General features: G+C 35.2%; 2 protein-coding genes across 8 annotated transcripts in view; both read right to left on the reverse strand.

The window, feature by feature from the left end:
* Positions 1-23,585, reverse strand: part of LOC144980094 (uncharacterized) — a 344,852-nt gene that overhangs the window by 120,094 nt on the left and 201,173 nt on the right. The window lies entirely within an intron of this gene.
* Positions 15,644-23,585, reverse strand: part of LOC144980089 (lysosomal thioesterase PPT2-like) — a 36,872-nt gene continuing 28,930 nt past the window's right edge. For all 6 annotated transcript variants that reach the window (XM_078927585.1, XM_078927586.1, XM_078927587.1 and 3 more), the window contains exons 5-10: positions 23,530-23,584; positions 22,227-22,279; positions 19,110-19,199; positions 18,162-18,246; positions 16,788-16,842; positions 15,644-16,309 (exon numbers count right to left, since the gene is read on the reverse strand). In XM_078927585.1, the coding sequence (XP_078783711.1) occupies positions 16,166-16,309; positions 16,788-16,842; positions 18,162-18,246; positions 19,110-19,199; positions 22,227-22,279; positions 23,530-23,584 (482 nt within the window). In that variant the 3' untranslated portion in view covers positions 15,644-16,165. The remainder of the gene's footprint in view (positions 16,310-16,787; positions 16,843-18,161; positions 18,247-19,109; positions 19,200-22,226; positions 22,280-23,529; position 23,585) is intronic.

The raw sequence follows: 23,585 nt of genomic DNA on the forward strand, positions 1-23,585 counted from the left end.
ATTATTATTATTATTATTATTATTATTATTATTGTTGTTGTTGTTGTTGTTGTTGTTGTTGTTGTTGTTGTTCTTCTTCTTCTTCTTCTTCTTCTTCTTCTTCTTCTTCTTCTTCTTCTTCTTCTTCTTCTTCTTCTTCTTCTTCTTCTTCTTCTTCTTCTTCTTCTTCTTCTTCTTCTTTTTCTTAGTATTATTATTTTAATGTTATTCAATGCCTTATTAATGATTGTTGTTTTTTCTTTGACTTCGGGTCAATTGGGTGCAATTGATTGAGCATAAGGCATCAACTCTTCACCGTATGAAGGTCTATAACTTAGTAGGATGTAACTATAATAGTTTGCCATACTGTATGCAACATTGTTGGTTCTTTTTTTGGTTGTAATTCTGATTATTAACAGGCATTGCTATGATAAGTATGAAAATATCATCATCTGGTTGTTTCCCTCTGAATTTGACCCATATCACTTTATTCTGAAGGAAACATGGATTCAGGTTCAAACCTTTTTGAGCATTATTGAGACCATTAAAGGTTCACTAAAGACTATTGGGAAAGTACTATAGTACATATTTTTTGGGTATGTAACATCGACAATGATACCCAGTTTTTTTTTTTTTGGGGGGGGGGGGTTGTAGTCCTTCAGACCTACTTGGTCCATGGAGCTGGAGTTTATCCTTGGTTTCTTGCTACCATTTGGATAGGATGTTAGTCTATCACAAAGTACTTTCTGCCAGATCTTTAAGACATTGCTGGATGGAGAGGGAAATCTCTGACTTCATCAAGGATAGATCTCTGAGCCTTTGCTTGTGAAGCGAGTGCTCTACTAACTGAGCTATCGAGACCTTCAGTGGAACTGAGTAGGTCTGTTGATATTAAGGAGAAGAAGATGAATATTGCCTTTTGCAGGTTCATGGGGATCCAACTATCAAAAAAGAAAAGTTAAATTCATGCCATCAAAGCCTTCATTTTAAAAAATCTTGTATTATGATACCTATGGTTAAAGCTAATTGTTACACTTTGAATAGGAAGTTGGATTATCTCAGAGTACTTTCTAATACTGGACCTTGCTGCCCAATACTGGGAGGCCAGGGGAAAAATTCTACATGATACAGATAAGAGGCAGATCTGAATGTTTTGTTGTGGAAAAAGGTATGTGTCTCTGTATTTTGGCATAGGGCAATAACTGCTGCAACTGGGTGGGGATCCTGACCTCCCATAGCGGGCAGGGGGGTACATACTGTGTCTTCTATCCCCTTATATCTGTTTTCCAACATGCTTTCTGTCTTTGTCTTGGAATGAGATTACTTGGTTTTGTCCTGGCCCTGGCCCGAGTCCTGGCTGGGAGGGAAACAGTCAAATGCATAGTTATTGTTTTGAGAGATGATATTTTTTTCCTTGTAAATCATCTCTCTGTTATGTATTATTATATTTATTTTTAATGTATGATGTAAGCATCTGAGTGTATTCCTCCTTGTTGGATTTTGTGCTTGTGTCCGGATGAGACTTATAGTTGATCTCAAGCTAAGTACATTGATGGTATGCTCTTGGAATCTACATCTGATCCCTATTTGTTCCCAATTCCCCTTTGTCTTACTCTCTCTTGGGTGCTTTAATTGTAATTCTAGAACTTTCGACTATCCCATTTTCTTCCTTTTTACTGGCGCTGATATAACCTAAATGTGTTGCAAGCGCCGTAAAACCCTTAAAAACAAACAAAACAACTGCTGCAAATACAGTTGCTTCCTATTTAATTGCAAGTTAATCAAATGCAAACTTCTCTTATTGGTACCTTAAACACATAATTATATTTGAAGTGTTACTACCTCTTAATGGAACTTCCAAATATATGACTACATTTGAAAATAATAATATTTTTTCTTACAGCGATGAGTTTCCCCATGATGGCTTGTAAAAGTTCTATGTTTATTTGAAGAGTAGAGAGTCGTGGGGGGTGTCTGTAGCCTGGGATTGTAAAAATACTAACGAAAAAGTAAGAATGAAATAGCTTTGGATGGAAAACAGTACAAACAATGTGCATTTCAAGGACAAACTGTTTGTCAGCAAAACAAATGAACATTGAAAACAAATAAAACAAAATGTAGTGAAAATTATATTGTGTGTTCAACCATTCTTTGTTTATTGTTTTGTACTTAAAACATCCATTGTTTGAACTGTTTCCATCCAAAGGTTTTCTGTTTTCAACTTTTCGTTAGTATATTTATGTTTATATGACAAGCTTATCTGCTTAATCGCTTATTTTGCTTAATTCCTTCATTCCAATTTTTGAGTAGGTAGGTTTAAGTGGAGGTAACTCATTTTTAGAAAATGACTATTACAAAATTACTTCTTATCGACCTCATTCAAGTTATACCTCAAATCTGCCTTCAATGTCTCAATATCACATACTTTCTTTTCTCCTATTTATATTTAAAATCTTATTAAAAATTTATATTGTATTGAAAGTAAACTGTGATTTAATTACTTGTTTGTGAACATTTTTCAAATGATTGTAAAATTGTTGCGTTGCGTGAGGTTTTCAGAGAATGAAAAATGAAATACAGGACTTAAGGTCCTATAAAACTTTGCCTAAGTCTGAATGTAACTTTCATTTGAATTTGAAGGTACATATATACATTATTGCAAAGTAGAAACTATGTTTCTATTTTATTTTTTTCCTTTTTTATTTTAGCATTAAATGTAACTTATACTCGTTGAACTATTTCTAAATTAACAATCAAACAAAAAAATTAATTATAAATAAATGGCAAACAATCTTTTTCACGAGTTATATGAATATTCTCTGGTTAAAGGCTTCATTGGCGTTGAAAAATAGCTGATTGTTTAAAAGTCTGGAATCGGAGGGGTTTGTTCTTTATGGCTAATTACTTAATAAAAGACAGCTTTTGATTATGGTCATCTCTTTCTACAGTGATTAGCCTAGAGCTATTGTTGACCATCAACTCAACGGAGATCCTCCACTCTTTCCTATACTACTCCTCCTACTACTACTAACTGGGTGGGGTTCCTACCTCCCATAGCGGGCAGGGAGGTACTTGCTGTGTCTTTTATCCCCTCTTATCTGTTTTCCAATTGCTTTCTGTCTTTGTCTTGGAATGAGATTGTTTGGTTTTGTCCTGACCTTGGTCAGAGTCCTTGGCTGAGAGGGAAACAGTCGAATGTATAGTTATAGTTTTGGGAGATGATATTTTTTTCCTTGTAAATCATCTCTCTGTTATGCATTGTATTATGTTTAGTTTACACATTATATTATATGATTGGTAAACATTTGAGTGTGTTCCTCTTAGTTGGGACCTGTGCTTGTGTCTGGATGAGACTTTTAGTGATCTTAAACTAAGTACTTTGATAGAGTGCTTTTGGAATCTACACCTGTTTCTTTTTTGAACCAATTCCCCTTTGCCTTCCCTTTTCTCGGATGCTTTATTGTAATTCTATAACTTTTTACTATCCCATTTTCTTTCTTTTTACTGGCGCTGATATGACCTTAATGTGTTGCAAGCGCCGTAAAACCCTTAAAAACAAACAAAACAAACTACTACTACTAAGACTACAACTACTACTAGTACTAATATTAATAATAATAATAATAATAATAATAATAATAATAATAATAATAATAATAATAATAATAATAATAACAACAACAACAACGACAACAACAACAATAATGATGATAATAATAATAATAATAATAATAATAATAATAATAATAATAATAATAATAATAATAATAATAATAATAATGATAATAATTATAATAATCTTTATTGCCCCAAGATCAATTATTGTTAGGTTACAGCTCTGTTAAAAAAAAAAAAAGAACACACAGCACACACATATAATATATTATACATTTTATTTCAAACGCAAAAAAATGCAAAATACTCTCACTCTTTCTCACTGTTTGCGTGGTTTCATATGAATCTTGCTTAGTGTTAAATCTCTCCTCCAAGATAAATTTAGTCTTTCCCTATTTTTCTTTCCCTGCTGTTTCCAGCTGAAAGACATTTCCGTAGAGTTGTGTTGTGGTTGGCATAAGCAATAGCCAAACTATCTCCATTCTAATTTCATGTATTATGTAGGGGTGAACAAGTCATTGAGTTGTTTTATAGTAGAAATTGTCAGGAATGTGAGATGTTAGTCTTTGTCACTTTAAGAAAATATGTCAATTGTCTTCATTCAAAACATGTAAAAAAATTAACCCAATTTTTTTTTTTTTTGAAGAAAAATAAATAAATTTGAGCATATAAATTATACTCCCATAATAGCGGTTGGGGTGATGGATCATATTTCCTTTTCATTCTTGTTCATAGGTTTTGATATTTACTCATTCAAAACAATCTGATCTTTACGGTTAGTACGTATTTCCCACAATGCTTGAGGAAAAATTGTTTGCCATTTAGATAATTTATCTCCACTTTTATAATTAATATCATGCAGAATGGCGGATATTGTCATGACACTAGTAGATTCTAACACTCTTTATTCTGTCAATATTAACAATGATCATTAATCAAATTTGAAGAATGTAATTTTGCTTTGTCTTATATAACTTGCAACATTAAAAAATAATTATGTACTATCATTTTGACATCAATCTCATTTATAGATCAATATTTGAATATGGAAAGTTGATATAAACAGGTTGTTGAATCTGTTTCAATTATAAACATTATTGTCCATAACAAATCACATATGAATTGAGAGTTTAATTTTGTCATAAATATAAACTGCAATGTTTTTACATCTTGTTATTTGAAGCCATTGGGTTGCAAGTGCATGTGGCGTAAGTTTCAGTTGAGTTGTTGTTAGGGGTGTGCTGATCCAGAACTCATTTCAAGGTTCTATAATCAGCTGATCTTTAATTCTGCATTATATCGGATCTGTGCAATTTTGAATTGTCAAAGTGAGACGCATTTACTGGGTGGGGTTCCTGACCTCCCATAGTGGGCAGGGAGGCACTTAGTGTGTCTTCTGTCCCCCTATATCTGTTTTCTAAATTGCTCTCTGTCTTTGTCCTGACCTTGGCTGGGAGGGAAACAATCAAATGTATAGTTATAGTTTTGGGAGATGATATTTTTTCCTTGTAAATCATCTCTGTTATGTATTGTTATTTTTTATTTTTAACATATGATTTGTAAAAATTTGATTGTGTTCCTCTAAGTGGATCTTGTGCTGGTGTCTGGGTGATCTCAAACTAAATACTTTGATAGTGTGCTCTTGGAATCTACATCTGTTTCCTATTAGAACCAATTCCCGTTTGTCTTAGCTTTTCTTGGGTGCTTTAATTGTAATTCTAGAACTTTTAACTCTCTCATTTTCTTCCTTTTTACTGGCTCTGATATGACCGTAATGTGTTGCAAACGCCGTAAAACCCTTAAAAACAAAACAAAAATAAGAGATGCATTTAAATTTTTAAAAATTACTTTTTCAACTTTTAGGTCAGATGGTCAGTAATTAAAAGCATAAAAGTTAAAGTGAAAACTTTAAAATGGTGTTTGAGACAGATAAAAACTCATCTCAAACTCTGTTTACCTCTGCTAAGTATTGAGCCTGAGACTTTTTAATTTTATTTTGGTGGATTTGATTTAAATCATTTTTCATTTTATTATCTAGCACTCCAACTTTTCCAAATTTCAATGCTGGGTGGGGTTCCCTACCTCCACAGTGGGCAGGGAGGTTACTTACCGTGTCTTCTATCCCCTTATATCTGTTTTTCAACTTGCTTTCTGTCTTTGTCTTGGTGTGAGATTGCTCGGTTTTGTCCTGACCCTGGCCGGAGTCCTTGACTGGGAGGGAAACAGTCAAATGCATAGTTATTGTTTTGGGAGATGATATTTTTTTCCTTGTAAATCATCTCTCTGTGTGTTATTATATTTGTTATTTTTAATGTATAATGCAAGCATTTGAGTGTATTCCTCTCTGTTGGATTTTGTGCTTGTGTCTGGATGAGACTTATAGGTGATCTCAAATTAAGTGCATTGGTGGTATGCTCTTGGAATCTACATCTGATCCCTATTTGTTCCCAGTTCTTCTATGTCTTACTATTTCTTGGGCTCTTTAATTGTAATTCTAGAACTTTTTACTATCCCATTTTTTTCCTTTTTACTGGCGCTGATATGACCTTAATGTGTTGCAAGCGCCGTAAAACCCTTAAAAACAAACAAAAACAAACAAGTTTCAATGATTTTGGTCGTATCAATAGTTGTTTTATGTTATTATGCATGAATTATGATGAAGACAGCAACAACAAAACAAAAAGAAGAACCAGTCATATTTAGTTTATTAAAAACTTAGTGAACACTGGTATGGCTCAATTCAATTATTTTTATTATTCTAAAGGACCAACATTACTTGGAAGGAATTAAAGGACAAGTAAGCTATACCAATATTTTTTTCAAAACCCGTGTCGTTTACACCCAGCTCTAACAGTGAGAAAATGGAAAAAGTAGTCTTTCAGATCCATTTGGCCCAAGGAGCCAGAGTCTATCCCAGTTTCTATAGCATGAAACGGACAGTAGCAAATACTTGCTTCCCTTTTCAAATTGAGCTTATACTTATATATAGCGAGTTATATCCATTAAACATGCTCAAAGCGCTTTACAAGGGGTCCCTGGCTAACAGCAACATTTAACATTTAGGACAGGACATGATTCCGATTAGGCGATATTACAACACTGCTAATGGCCAGGTACTCATTTTACACCTGAGTTTGATGAGAGAATGTTTGAAAAGAGCCCTCTCTATTTGCCGAGCGAAGCTTGGAGCACAGGACCTTCCGATCCGAAAGCAAGTGTCATACCATTAGGCCACATAGCTGCCTTTTGATAGGATGCCAGTCTTTCTGCCAGATCTAACAGATCCAGCTACCCAATCTCTGCTGCGTGGACAGGAGAGTCGAAACAAATCTTGACTTTACCTGGGATTAGCCTTGGGCTTTGAAAAATGAAAAGAAAGAAAAAAGAATATTTTTTGTTTACTCTGCTGGGTGATTGAAGAAACATAGATGTAATGACTTATTACTTCATTATGATGTTTGTCTATCAATATATGGATAGCTGGAGGGGGGTGGTTACACTGAAGTTTTAGCATTCCAAACAGTTACTTGAACACCCTGTTTTTAATATTATTACCTCTTTTATTTAAAGATTATTCATTTTTTAAGATTAAAAGGTTTAATCTGAACCACGAGATGAGCGGAATGAAACCTGAAAACTTTCTCAAAGCCTTTTTATAATTCATGATAGCCCATTTGCCCTTTAAATACATCATTTTTTTTTTTGATTGAACCTCATTTTTAATGATTGATTTCATGTAATGTTTTGCAAATTTTAAGATTGTGATAATGTGTAGGTATTAATCCATGTATGAAGGTATTGATGCATCGAATTTTTATCATGTTTCAAACATTGTCTTTTTCTTATGTTTTTGTATTTTTCTTGTAATTTGTGAAGGTAATTGATCCTGGGTGGTCTGGGTGGGGTTCCTGACCTCCCATAGTGGACAGGGAGGCACTTACTGCGTCTTCTATCCCCCAATATCTGTTTTCCAACATGTTTTCTGTCTTTGTCTTGGAATGAGATTACTTGGTCTTGTCCTGGCCCTGTCCGAATACCCTGGCTGAGAGGGAAACAGTCAAATGTATAGTTATTGTTTTGGGAGATGATAATTTTTTCCTTGTAAATCATCTCTCTGTTATGTATTATTATATTTCTTGTTTTGAATTTATAGTGTAAGCATTTGAGTGTGTTCCTCTTAGTGGGGACCTGTGCTCGTGTCTAGATGAGACTTTTATGTGATCTTAATCTAAGTACATCGATGGCGTGCTCTTGGAATCTACACAAATTCCCTATTTGTACCATTCCCCTTTGTCTTACCTTTTCTTGGGTGCTTTAATTGTAATTCTAGAACTTTTTACTATCCCATATTCTCCCTTTTTACTGGCGCTGATATGACCTTGATGTGTTGCAAGCGCCGTAAAACCCTTAAAAACAAAAACAAAGTAGTTGATCGTTGCTCATGGAATTTTTTTTTTAATATGAAAATAGTAAAGTTTATGGTGAGTGGAATCCCCCTTTTGTACAGAAGTACATTGGTTGTTTAGGTGGATTCTGCATTGTTCCAAATCCTTGCACTGGGTGGGGTTCCTACCTCCCATAGAGGGCAGGGAGGTACTTGCTGTGTCTTCTATCCCCCTGTACCTGTTTTCCAACATGCTTTCAGTCTTTGTCTTGGAATGAGATTACTTGGTTTTTTCCTGGCCCTGGCTAGAGTCCTAGCTTGGAAGGAAACAGTCAAATGCATGGTTATTGTTTTGGGAGATGATATTTTTTTTTCTTCTTAATCATCTCTCTGTTATGTATTATTAAATGTGTATAATGCAAGCATTTGAGTGTATTCCTCTTTGTTGGATCTTGTGCTTGTATCGGTATTAGACTTATAGGTGATCTCAAACTAAGTACATTGGTGGTATGCTCTTAGAATCTACATCTGATCCCTATTTGTTCCCAGTTCCCCTTTGTCTTACTTTCTCTTGGGTGCTTTAATTGTAATTCTAGAACTTTTTATGATCCCATTTTCTTCCTTTTTACTGGCGCTGATATAACCTAAATGTGTTGCAAGCGCCGTAAAACCCTTAAAAACATAAAAACAAACATATCCTTGCTTTTTGTTATTATGCAAGACCATGTGGTTTGCCTGGGTCTTGCCTGGAGTCTCCTACTTGAGGGAGACAGTCAGATGTATTTATCTTTAAAGGAGAGATTTTTGTTTTTGGGGTAAAAAAAAACTCTCTTTTTAATATTGTTTAATTGAAATGATTTCATATAAGTTTTTAAAGCATTCTTTTAGTGTATCCATTTGTTTGTTTGTATAAGACTTTAATATGGTGAATGGATAGATTCTGCACTGGGTCTTTTGACCTCCCAAGGTGGGCAGAGAGGTCACTTTTGCTTTGTCTCCTATCCATCTAATCCGTTTCCCCTTTCCCCACGTTGTTCTTGTCTTTCTTTTGGACTGGCATTGCTGATTTTTTGGAGAGCTAATTTAAAGTCCTTCTGCTCACGGATCAAATGCCTCTGTATGTCCTGATGTCAGCTCAAATATTTTGCTCTCTTGCTATCACATGTATGTATTTAATTGTAGGATTTTGCTTAAGAATTTTGTTGATTGTATGGTTCTTTTATATTTTTTATTTATTTTAAATTTTGTTTTGGTAGATGATATTTTTTTCCCTTGTAATTCATTTCTCTGTTATGCACTTTTTTTCATTTATACTTACGAATCTCTTGGTGGGGTTCTTGGCCTCCCATAGTGGGCAAGGTGGCACTTTCTGTGTTTTCTATCCCCTTATAGCTGTTTTCCAATTTTCTTTCTGTCTTTGTCTTGGAATTGCCAGCAAACTAGTCCGATTTAAATGACCCTCATCTTGGTAAAAACTCTCAAGAGTTTTTACCAAGCTTAGGGTCATTTAATTCGATCGATATTTGAAGGACGTTTTCTGGCCAAATTTTAAAATATGTTTTTCCAGAGTATGGCAGTTAATGGGTTAAAGAGAAACAAACAAAATAATAAAGTTTATGTCAGTGACATGTTAGTAACATATCGTTGAAGCATTACTTTTTTTTTTTTTGGTGGTTTACACAATAATATTGACTTATATGATATACATCGATATGATTGAGTTGTTATATAATATCTGTGCTTTCAAAAGTACTTATCAAAGACAGTTTGCCATAATTCATATGAAATTTTACCATTTCCTTTGGTGTTTTAGAGGTGTTATTGTAATTTTCTCACTAAGACATTTATAAATTTGCTGCTGAGTAGTGAATGCAGAACGTAATACCAATTTGACACAGTGTGTCACATATGAGGAGATCTAGATTGTAAAATACTAAGTCACATTTTAACCATTCAGAGAAACTGCGGTTTTGTGTCATTTATTTTGTCTGGGTGGGGATCCTGACCTCCCATAGCAGGCAGGGGTCTTGGAATGAGATTACTTGGTCTTTTCCTGGCCCTGTTCGGAGTCCTGGCTGGGAGGGAAACAGTCAAATGCATAGTTATTGTTTTGGTAGATGATATTTTTTTCCTTGTAAATCATCTCTCTGTTATGTATTATTATATTTGTTATTTTTAATGTATAATGTCAGCATTTGAGTGTGTTCCTCTTTGTTGGATTTTATTCTTGTGTCCCAATGAGACTTATAGGTGATCTCAATCTAAGTACATTGGTGGTATGCTCTTGGAATCTACATCTGATCCCTATTTGTTCCCAGTTCCCCTTTGTCTTATTTTCTCTTGGATGCTTTAATTGTAATTCTAGAACTTTTTACTATCCCATTTTCTTCCTTTTTACTGGCAGTGATATAACCTAAATGTGTTGCAAGCGCGGTAAAACCCTTAAAAACAAAAACAAACATCATTTATTTAGTGACACAACAAGAAAAATACGTGTCTTATTTGCCTCTTTGAACAATACCCAGTGTTTTGAAACTTCACATTTTCTCTGGTGATATTTTAAGGTGTCCAATAGATTGCCTGAGTGTCATTTGTTTTCAATCTGGATGTGACTTAGTAGCTTTTGATCCTGACATTCTCATTTGTGATGGTGAATGATTAGTTAGTTCACTGACTCACTCATATTCGTCACTGTGGAAAACATTTCATAAATGTTCATATTGATTGTACAGTATTTATTTGATTAATTAATTCAATCATTTTATTTACTAGATAAAGTGATCAATCATAAGAGCTGATTTAAAGCCCTTCTGCTCAGAGATGGAATGCTTCTGATGTATGTCCTGATGTCAGCTTTAAAAATATGCTCTCTTGGTATCACATGAATGTATCCTCTCTAATATTTTATTGAAGGATTTGGCTTTTAAGATTTGTATATATGCATTGATTCCTGTCTCATTCTTGTTATTATGCATGATCCAAAGTGTAATTAAATCTGTTTGTTTGTTTTTAAGGGTGTTACAGCGATTGCAACACATTAACGTCATATCAGCGCCAGTAAAAAGGAAGAAAATGGGATAGTAAAAAGTTATAGAATTACAATTAAAGCACCCAAGAAAAGGTAAGACAAAAGGGAATTGGTTCAAATAAACGGATGTAGATTCCAAGAGCACACTACCAAAGTACTTAAAAGTCTCATCCAGACACAAGCCACTAAGAGGAATATGCTCAAATGTTTACAAATCATATGTAATCAAAACCTGTGTTTGGATGAGACTTTTAGGTGATCTCAAACTAAGTACACTGATAGTTTGCTTTTGGAATCTGCATCTATTTCCTATTTGAACCCTTCCCCTATTTGTCTTGCTTTTTCTTGTGTGCTTTCAATTGTAAATCTATAACTTTTCTGACTATCCCATTTTCTTCCTTTTTACTGGTGCTGAAATGACCTTAATGTGTGGCAAGTACCGTAGTACCTTTAAAAACAAACAAAAAATCATTTGTTCAAAGCAGTGAGCATTTAACATCCGTGCAGCATGGGTCTATTGACAACCCTTCTGTTGACATTGTATCAAAAATTTAATTTTTATGTGACCACTGGGTGGGGTTCCTACTTCCCATAGTGGGCAAGGAGGTACTTGCTGTGTCTTCTATCCCCTCTTATGTTTTCCAATAGCCTTCTGTCTTTGTCTTGGAGTGAGATTGCTTGGTTTTGTCCTGACCTTGGTCTGAGTCCTTGGCTGAGAGGGAAACAGTCGAATGTATAGTTATTGCCTTGGGAGATATGTTTTTTCCTTGTAAATCATCTCTCTGTTATGTACTGTATTATGTTTTATTTACATGTTATATTTGATTTGTTAACCTTTGAGTGTATTCCTTTTAGTGGGGACCTGTGCTTGTGTCTGGATGAGACTTTTAGGTGATCTCAAACTAAGTACTTTGATGGTGTGCTCTTGGAATCTACATCTGTTTCCTATTTGAACAAATTCCCCTTTGTCTTACCTTTTCCCATTTCTTCCTTTTTACTGGCGCTGATATGACCTTAATGTGTTGCAAGCGCCGTAAAACCCTCAAAAACAAAACAAAACATTTATGTGACCAATTCTGGAATGAGACCCTTTGGTTTTACAAGGGCTGTGTCCGAAGTCTTTAACTCACCCTCAATCCCTTGACTTTCAAGGTGAGTGCACAAACTATAACCTGACCTCCCATTGCGGGCAGGGAGGCACTTACTGTGTCTTCTATCCTCTTAAATCTGTTTTCCAAAATGCTTTTAGTCTTTGTTGGTGCTTGTGTCCGGATGAGACTTATAGGTGATCTCAAATTGAGTTCATTGGTGGTATGCTATTGGAATCTACATCTGATCCCTATTTGTTCCCAGTTCCCCTTTGCCTTACTTTTTCTTGGGTGCTTTAATTGTGATTCTAGAACTTTTTTCTCTCCCATTTTCTTCCTTTTTACTGGCGCTGATATGACCTAAATGTGTTGCAAGCGCCGTAAAACCTTTAAAAACAAAAACAAACAAACACACTATAACGCCAATCACATTGATTGTCAGGTTATCGGATGTTAGACACACGGGTCTATTGCTCCTGGGATTGTTCTCTGTTCTTACATAGTGACTCTCAGTGCTTATATTACCTAAAAATCAAAATTTTCTTACATTCTCATTCATAGCCTTATAAAATGAATGTTTTTTCTTTTTGTCGCATTTATTCTTTCTTTTGTAAATGGTGGTTACAATGTATTTTGCTCGACACTGCTTGCGTTATTATTAGGAAATACTGTGTGCAATCTGAAACAAATTGATACAATTTTAATCAGAGTTACAGATTACGACAAAAGAAAAAAAATTGAGACTGAGACCATTAATCACAATTTTTAAAAAACCCCCAAAACCTTATGTAAAAGAATTAGGAAAAATAACATTTAAATTATTTTGTAATCTAGAGGTGATGCTGTTGTCATGAAGTCAACTTGCAATGCAATTTGTATGTTGTCTTAGAAAAGTTATGGTCTAACCTTTATTTCATGAAATCGCTTTAAACTTTTTTGTTTTAAGTAGTCCTTGATGTTTTCTTTGTTAGCGGGGTTTTAAACCAGTGTATAGCACATTATTTTACAGAACTGTCACATTTTTATTAAACTTTTACTCTAAAATGTGTTGCTGTCAGTTGCAAGTAATTGCTTTACTGAAAATATTCAATTGCTCCATGATATAAAAACGAAAAAGTCACCAGAATGCTTACAGATTTGGCCCATTGTCATAAAAAAATGGATGATGGCACTGTATTTAGACCATTCTCATTCTGTGACTTAGAACTGTGTTTGGAGCACTCATAAAGCTGATGTAATTATTTTTACAGAAGCTGCAAAGTATGGGAATGGAGCTACATTAAGTTTCGTCTGAGAAATTCCTCATGAGTTGCCACTTAAATGACTATCAGTACATATAACATAGTCTTAGGCAGGCACAACTGATAGCTAAACAAGATGGGCGCACAACTTTCGCTCCATTCAGAATTTTTAAACCATGAAAATAATGAATTGTGACTTGATAGAAGTCAATTTGTTTCCTTCTTTGGATAAACAAAACTAATTTTATATTTACTAATAATAGTCATTGAAGTGGTGCTAGCATATGGAATTTCTCCCGAAATTTGTTTTTCAAGTTTTCTGGGTGGGGTTCCTGACCTCCCATAGTGGGCAGGGAGGTACTTGTTCTGTTTTCTAATTCCTTTCTTTGTCTTGGAATGAGATTACTTAGTTTTATCCTGATCCTGGCCGGAGTCCTTGACAGTCGAATGTATAGTTAACGTTTTGGGAGATGATACTTTTTTTCAGATGTAGATTTGCAAGAGCATACAATTAATGGACTGAGTTTGAGATCACCCAAAAGTCACTGGCACAGAACCCCGCAAACAGGAACGCACTCAAGTTGTTTTAGAAGATATGCTCAAAACAAAAATATAACGACCAGTACGTAATAGAGAGATAAGTTTCAAGGAAAAAGTATCACCTCCAAAAATTAACACTATTGATTCATTGCGTTTAGTTAAAAAACAAAAAACAAAAAAACTCATAACATTAGCCAAAAACGTATCAACACACACAACTATGTGTATCCTTAAACGTTTATTTTATAGTCTGATTAATACAATTTAGTGGAAACTACTAGTAAAATGGCTGGCTAAAAACAATAACAAGAGTTAAGTGACGTCATTTTCGTTCTATCTATACATTTTCCCTATCAGCCAAGGACTGTGACAAGGGCCAGGTTAAAACCAAGTAATCCCTTTCGAAGACGAAGACAAAAAGCAATTAAAAAAACCCAGATGTGACATGACACCCTCCCATCCCTTATTCCATTTTAATTAAGACGGTATCAGGAACTTGCATAATATGGTCGATGTTTTTGTCTGATTTTGTCATTCTTTCTACATTATATTCATTAATTTATTGTTCATCGATGTTGATTGATTACTGAATGGTACTAACTTGTGATTTTAAAAATATTAAAACTTTATTTATGCCTTAGTTTCTTGGCTATTCTTTCCTTTTATTTTTTGTTTTGTGTTTTGTGGAATGTCCCCATTATATAGATAGTATGCGCTTGTCTAAGAAGCTCACAACATTGCCACCCGGAAGTATAACGGACCACCAAACAAAACTGTGTGTAACCTTGAACGTTTATAGTCTGGTTAATACAGTTTAGTGAGAATTACTCATAAACGCGGCAAACAACAATAACAAAGACCTGAATGGCGTCAACTACATACTATCTATAGCGATGGGGAAAGAAACTTGGCCTTCTTTGACGATTGTAAACAAACGTGCAAAACGGTATTACGTTGGGGTGACTTAGATCATTCAATATTGAATCTATAGACAAAAAATGCGAGACCTGGTTAAATTAATGATTTTTTGTTGTTTCTTTTTTACGGGGTTTCACTGCATTTGCGAGTCATTTCGGTCCTTTCAGCGCCAGTAAAAAAAAATAAAAAAAATAAGAAAATTGAATAGTGAAAAAAAATATATATCTAGATCCACAATTAAAAGAACATGCGAAAAAGCAAGACAAAGGGGACTGGTTCAATAAGTTTGTTTTCAGGGGTTTTTACGGCGCTTGCAACACATTTAAGGTCATAATAACGCCAGTAAAAAGGAAGAAAACGGGATAATAAAAAGTTCTAGAATTACAATTAAAGTACCAAAGTAAAAGGAAGACAGAGGAGAATTAATTCAAATAGGGAACAGATGTAGATTCCAAGAGCACTTAAAGTTTTTAGATTACCTAAAAGTCTCATCCATTATTCAATTCACAGGATTCATCTAAGAGGAAAACAATATAACTAACAATACATTACAGAGAGATGATTTATAAGTAAAAAATATTATCTCCCAAAACTCTAAATATTTGACCGTTTCCCTCGCAGCCAGTGTATCTTGCAAGGGCCAGGACAAAACGAAGTAGTCTCATTCCAAGACACAGAAAGCAAGTTGGAAAACAGAGATATGGGGGGTAAAGAAGACATAGCAAGTTCCTCCCTCCCCACTGTGGGAGGCCTTGAACCCCGCTCAGTGATATTTATTTCTTCGAGCTTCAAGAAGCAACATCGAAACATAGGTGGTGGCAAGTGATGAATTGAGCTCCAAATTCATTAAAGTGGTACAAAAGTAATGGTTTAATGAATAACGAGATCAAAATGAACAGATAAAAAATACATAGACTTTTCATTAAATTCAAGTACAACGTCAGTTTCCCATCAGCATCAATAAGTTATGCCTATTGTTTGAAAATGCTCTGTTCATGAATACAAGTTATGTCCTGTCAAAATATCAAAGAGAATAATGTGGCTTTTTAGTCATAGTGATAGTGCTATGACACTCTACTTGTGACATGTAAGTTTCAGATTCAAGTTTCCTACTGTGGGCAGTTCAGAATTGATTCATTAGAAAGGCTCTTTACTCACATTTTCTCAACATGTTCAAGTGTAAAACGAGTGACTTGCCGAGAGCAGTGTTGTCGCTGGTGGGAAAGAAAATTCGAATGGCAGATTAAAAGGCGTCATGTCTCGTCCTACATGTTTCGTGTCACAACCCCCCCCCCCCCCCCAAACAAAACAAAAACAAACAAACGAACAAACAACCAAAAAAAAAATATGTTAAAAATGAAATGAACAAAGTCTATGAAAGCCATGGTTTGATATAGGACTCGAACACGGTGTTATTGGAATGCCAATGTTGGTGTTGAACTCCGGGGACTGTATGCACGTGGATAGCCTTCCTCGCATCCAATGTCGCCAGTCCGAAGGAATCTTTGATATACCACTGGGTAAGAGAAAATATAAATAGAATTAATGAATAAATGAGAACAATTGCCTCACAAGGGAAGTACATGACAGAGAGATTATTTACAGGACAAAAAAAATATAATCTCCCAAAACTCTTAACTATACATTTGACTGTTTCCCTCCTGGCCAGGGTATCCGGCCAGGGTCAGGACAAATCCAAGTATGTAATCTCATTCCAAGATAAAGGACAGAAAGTATGTTGGAAAACAATATATATAGGGGATAAAAGACAACAGTTTGTGTCTCCCTGCCCATTATGGGAGGTCTGGACCCCCAACCAGAATTCATAGATGTTTAATTGACGATGCTGATAACGACGACAATGATGATGATTTATGATGATAATGACGACTATAATGACGGTGATGATTGATGTGGTTTTTATGTTGACAATATTCGTGATGATAATGATGATGATGATGATGATGATGACGATGACAACGACCTTAACTTACAGGCTGCTTTGTATAGGGCTGTACAGTCAGGTTTTTATCGTACATGCCGAACTGGCTGAAATAAGAAAAAAAGAAAGGAAAGGTTATTTCAAAACCACTGAGAAAGATAGAGGTATTTTATTTTCCAGTACGTATCATATAAATCTGCATTGCAGTCGTTTGCATCGCTTGCGGCCGCAAAAATCGCAAAATACCACTACTGATTTACATTGCGGCCGAAAAATCAGCATTTTTTTTTTTTTGCAAAGAAAAAAACCCCAATAATTTTTTTAAAAAAATTTTTTTTTAAAGACATCTTTTTCTTTTAATTTGATAGCTCGTGTAGAACGTGAAAGATAATTAATTAAGAGTAGTTTCTTTTTTACTATCTCATTTTCTTCCTTTTTACTGGCGCTGATATGACCCTACATTTGTTGCAAGCGCCGTGAAACCCTTAAAAACAAACAAATAACTAGCCCTTTCATGAATTAATTATGGGTTTTTAGGAAAATTAATCCCAAATTTTTGCAAATATTTTTTTCAATTTTTTTTTGCAAATTTTGCTGTTGTTAGCTTGCAAAATTTGGGATTTTGTTTTAAACCCCCATGTCAGCTATATATATCTAACGTTACATTTAGAAAAGTGAGTGAAGCAGTCATACATTATGTAATATTTTAATTACTAAGTGCGATCGAAAATAATGAATGTTGTTTAATAAGCAAACCACTCAAGTTTGACATACTCTATGGATTCTACCATGCCGAATTATAGAACCCTCTGCAATACGTCACGCTGGAGTGACCGAATGTATTGGTCACCTCCCATGGGCATTGGATTTCGGCACGCTCGGATTCTAGCACGCTTTTTTGCTTCTCCCGAGAGCGTACTAGAATCCAGCGAATACTGTATTGTAATATTAACCATTCCTGCTTTTAGTTTAAAATTTGGAATCTGGTCCACCCCGAGATAATACTAAATTGTTGCAGTGGGTCACAAAAGGTATAGGAAAGAAAAGTCTTGATGTCACACCGTTTACTTTTCCGGCTCCAGAGTCCTTGGAAGTGTAACCAGTCCTTCGGAGGACTAGTAATGAATAATATACATATTGAATCATAAGGTGGTATAACTATTTTAGTATTAGTAGCAGGATGTATCCAGATTCGAAGGGGCGTAAAAGAACGAGGATGGATGATCTTTATTGACGACCAGCATATTATATTATCACTTTGAAACAAGAAGATCATTTACACAATGTCTGTATTCAGTCCTCCGGAAGAGATGTTTTGCACTTCCAATGAGATAGGAACCAGTTGTTTTTTTTTTTTTTTTGCCATCACACTTTTGTTCCCTCCTAAAATATAGCCAAATTGAATTTGTTAATTAAGTAGACTAACCTTGACTGCCAAGGAGTGATGACGCCGTCATTTGGCCCGCCAATCAAAACGAGGTTTTTCAACTTGGAGAAATTCGACTTCCATCCTGTCAAAGATTATCATCAAAGAATACGTTAAAAGCAGAAAACGGTAGGGGCTGCCAAGCCGGTGATCGTAAAATACTAACGAAAGAGTGACCATGGAGAGGCTTCGTATGGGAACAAAACAGACCTTTGTCTGTTTTGTTCCCATACGAAGCCTCTCCATTTTCACTCTTTCGTTAGTATTCAAAGAATACGTTATTGAAATTGAATTTTCATTGTTGATTGTGGCTGATTTATTTCCTCATGTCGCTCATGTGAAATAGAGTTTGAGCATTGAGGGTATCTGTGGGAAAATGTGGATAACTAAACGAGTTAATAAGTGTTTTTAAATACAAAAATATATTAAAAGTGTTGTGGTGGATAGATTTTTAAAAAATATTTTGTGGTAGAAATAAGGATGGGGCAGAAGGGGGTTAGGGATGGGAGGGAGCAGAGAAAGAGAGAGAGAGAGAGAGAGAGAGAGAGAGAGAGAGAGAGAGAGAGAGAGAGAGAGAGAGGAAAGAGAGAGAGAGAAGAGAGAGAGAAAGAGAGAGAGAGAGAGAGAGAGAGAGAGAGAGAGAGAGAGAGAGAGAGCGTCTGTGTGTGGGTGTCTGGAATAGCAACAACAACAACAACAGAAATAACAGCATTAACAACAACAACAAAAAAAACAACAACAACAACAACAACAGAAATAACAGTAACAACAACTACTACAACAGAAATAACAATAATAACAACAACAACAACAACAACAGAAATAATAATAATAACAACAACAACAGAAATAACAATATTAACAACAACAACAACAACACCACCACCAACAACAATAATAACATTAACAACAAAAACAACAACATCACCACCAAGAACTTCTACATACGTGCGGCATCAGGGTTAGGTAGTGTTGTCTGATCATCAATCAGTCCCAAGAACTTGGACGTTTTCTTGTAGAGGTCGACATGATGAGGATCTGAAAGCCGGGTTAATCACAGAGAAAATAACCATTACAGTACAGTGTTTAGGCCTTTAGAAATTTGAATTAGAGGCTAAGTCAATTTATCTTTTTTTTTTTTAAAAATGGAATTTGAAATGTCTATGAACTGCCAGTCAGATAAAAAAAAAAAAAAGTGACCCAAATAAAGAAGACAATGGAACTCAAAATGTCTATCAATTCAAGGCCCAACAATGACCTAAATAGATCACAAGAAAAATCTCCTAGATAATAATGACCAATTCTTTACAAGTGACCAATCGTCTCTAACCAGTATTGTGTCGATGTGAACAATAAATAAATCTGATGATTAAAATTTAATTTTAATCTTATATCGTAATTTTTTTTTTTTGCTAAAATACTTTTATTTCGGAAAGTGAGATTTATGACTTAAACTTTAACAATCTTATAGATACTCGTACGTTCTAATTTATATCACATTTTCGACTCTTATCTTATCTTGATTTGTTTTGTTTGTTTTTAGGCTAGGGCTATTGGTCAGTACTGACTCCCAGGCGCAAGCACATGCGGGTCAGTACTGACGAACAGACGCCAGTGCCTGGAGGTCAGTACTGACCAATAACCTGGTGTCTATTGGTCAGTATTGAACAACAGGTGCCACCGCCAACAGACAACCTCTCTTCGGTCTGTGCTACCGCCCACCATTGATCAGCACTGACGAACATCGGACCTGTTCGTCAGTGCAAAGACCTCTTCGCACTTATTCGTCACTTCCAAAAGTATACCATTAAAAAAAAAAAAAACAATTAAAATTCCAGGCTCTCAGGCCAACTTATCCGATGGCACACAGTAACACTTGGTCACCTAGATAAGTTTGATTTCTAACGCGTTAGATGCCGTTGGGGCAACGATATGACTCGTTATTTCAAGCCACCGTAAGATTCTATGTTATTTTATGTTGTCCATTCTATTTCTTTGGGTTATTTTGTTTTTATTGTTTGTTTTTTTCCCCGTATATTTTCGTTATAGCTTTATTTAAAGAAAAATAGAGGAAAATGTGTTATAATATTTCCTGTTACGATTCTTTTATAATACTTTGTCCTCATTCTATTACTACTACTACCACTCACTATACATGACTACCACTACTCTACTACTACTACTACTGACTACTACTACTACTACTACTACTACTACTACTACTACTACTACTTATATGTCTTTTATCTTCCATTATTTTCTGGAAGGTTCTGTTCCCTGACGCTGACCTTTTCTTATCAATCAGATCACCCCCCTGGGGCACCCTATCCTCTACCCACGCTGACATTTCATTCATACTGCAACCTCAACCACCATTGAGTACAGACGACAAAGTTATTTTTCATTATATTTTATTTGTTTTCCACGTTTATTTGTGTATTGTTGTGTTAATGAATGGTTTGTACCCGAAACGTCCATTGTCTGTTTTGTTCCCATACGAAGCCTTTCATTTTCACTCTTTTGTTAGTATTTTACGATCACCGGCTTCAGGCAGCCCTTACCGTTTTCTACTTTTCCTGTCTCAGTAAGATGCGAGCAAGCCGAATTTCAAATGACAGGAATGAAGAAAGACGAGACAATGAAAGAGCTTTCACTTTCAGTTCTAGCGCCACGCATCAGTGCAGTGAGCATGCGCGTTGGATAAACCGAAATATAGGGCTTCCAGTTTGGCGTTTCAACATCAAATTTGGTCTTTTTCTCAGGATTGGACAATTTCACTTGTTTAATTAATTGATATATTTATTAAACAAATCTCACGTAAACCGACAAAAAGATTTAGTGAAAACAAGGGCTTCCCTGCGACTAGTATGGGACAGGAAATGCTGATTTATTTGTCGTAGAGCAAGTTATTTTAAAAAATGGCTTTTTCCATAATTTTGGTACCGTCAACGCCCGTGGCCAGGTCAGAACTGACCAATTGGCATCAGTACTAGTAATAGTAATAGTATTAGTCAGTACTGACCCCCAGACGCCGGTGCCTGTTCGTCAGTACTGACCCGCAGGTGCCAGCGCCTGGGGGTCAGTACTGACGAATAGCCACTCCGTTGTTTTTAAGGGTTTTACAGCGCTTGCAACATATTTAGGTCATAACAGCGCCAGTAAAAAGGAAGACAACTGAATAACAAAAACATTCTAGATGTACAATTGAAAGGGTGTGAGGAAAAGGTGAGACAAAGGAGAATGGTTCAAGAAGGGAACAGATGTAGATTCCATGAGCACACTTTCAGTGTTGTACTTAGTTTGCGATCACCTAAAAAGCTCTCCCAGAAACCAGCACAAGACCCCAATAAAAGGGATACACTCAAATGTTTATAAATCATAGATATCTATGTTAAAAATACAAAAAATAATAGTACATAACAGAGAGATGATTTACAAGCAAAAAAAAAAAAACAACAAAAAACTCCTAATTATTCATTCGACTGTTTCCCTCCCAGCCGAGGACCCCAGCCAGGGTCAGGACAAAAACTAAGTAATATAATTCCAAGTCAAAGACAGAAAGCAACTCGGTAAACAGAAACAAGGGGATAGAAGACACAACAAGTACCCCCCCCCCCCTGCCCACTATGGGAGGTCGGGAATCCCACCCCTTTATCTTAATCTTTTCTTATCCTCTTAGAAGTTAACTAGGATATATCATTTAAATGCCGTATACATTTGCAAAAAAAAAAAAAAAATGATTATTAATTATCACAAATATCGACGAGAATCATATTCATGATTTCATCTCCTCGCCGATGAATTTTTTTAAGCGGCAAAGAAAACTAGCGGGTTCTCTTTTCTTTTTTTTTTGGACTAGTAGTAGTAGTAGCGTATGGCTACAACCTCCAAATTTATTTCGTCAACCCAGCTTCTAAACTCTTCCTCCGCCCTAAGGACCGTTTCATAGCCACCTTCAAGTTTAGTGACTGGACAGTGGAGGACTATGTGATCGCTGGTCTCTGGGGCTGCCTGACACTGACATTTCTGGCAGGCGTTATACGGAAAAAAGGATCAAACACTCACCATACCAATAATTTCCTACTGAAACTTTCTGTCCTTCGTATGTGTAAAAAAACCTAGGGTAAAATGAATGGATGGGTGAATGGTTAAACAAATAAACGATTAAATAAATAAATAAGTGAATAAATAATGAAATAAATAAATAAGTAAATGAAATAAATAAACAAATTAATTAATAAGCAAATAGTTGAATAAAAAAACGTTATCAATCCTTTCATGAAACTGGAACTCGTATAGATTCCATCTTCACACACCCCCACCCCCCCCCCCCCCACATCATGCTGGTGATGATGTGGATGTGGTGGGAAGCGGATATTTAATTAATTTAATTTTTAAGGGTTTTACGGCGCTTGCAACACATTTAGGTCATATCAGCGCCAGTAAAAAGGAAGAAAATTGGATAATAAAAAGTTCTAGAATTACAATTAAAGCACTCAAGAAAAGGCAAGACAAAGGAGAACTGATTCAAATAGGAAACAGGTGAAGATTCCAAGAGCACACTATCAAAGTACTTAGTTTGAGATCACCTATAAGTCTCATCCAGACACAAGCACAGGCCCCCACAAAGAGGAAACACTCAAATGTTTACATATCATATATAATATACAGTGCAGAAACAGAGAGATGATTTACAAGGTAAAAATGTCATCTCCCAAAACTATCTATACATTTGACTGGTCCCCCTCAGCAAGGGCATCCGGCCAGGGCCAGGTCAAAACCAAGTAATCTCATTCCAAGACAAAGACAGAAAGCAAGTTGGAAAACAGATAAAGTGTGATAGAAGACACAGTAAGTACCTCCCTGCCCACTATAGGGAATTAGATTAGCGGAAGAGTAGCGTCCCTTGATTGGACGTCACCCATAGTCTGTGACGTCACCGGCGGAAAAGTTATTAGAGAGAGAACGTCATGTTGGACTGACACCGAAGATTGGGAATCACTTTCTTTTAAATTTTGACTACAACTTAACATAACATAACATAACATAATATGGTATAGGGCAAAATAGGATAAAAATCCCTTGAATGCCCTTAATATTAATAGCAATGTCGTTACTCTATTGATTAAAGACTACAATAATGATACACGTGGTAAAGATAGTATTTCAACTTAAATGTACTCATGTATATGTGGTGTACAAACATATATCTTTAACCGTGACATGCAAAAGGAAATCTTTTTCGTTTTAATGTAATTTGAGATTACCGCTATAATATATATATATATATATATATATATATATATATATATATATATATATATATATATTATATTATATATATATATATATAACACATAAAACTTACTTGTATATAGTATCCCTCAAGTAATTTGGAAATAAATATTTGAGATATTGAGTATC

The sequence above is a fragment of the Berghia stephanieae genome, chromosome 9 (assembly GCF_034508935.2).
Source record: "Berghia stephanieae isolate SIO BIC M18660-M18661 chromosome 9, UCSD_Bste_1.3, whole genome shotgun sequence".
Taxonomy (NCBI): domain Eukaryota; kingdom Metazoa; phylum Mollusca; class Gastropoda; order Nudibranchia; family Aeolidiidae; genus Berghia; species Berghia stephanieae.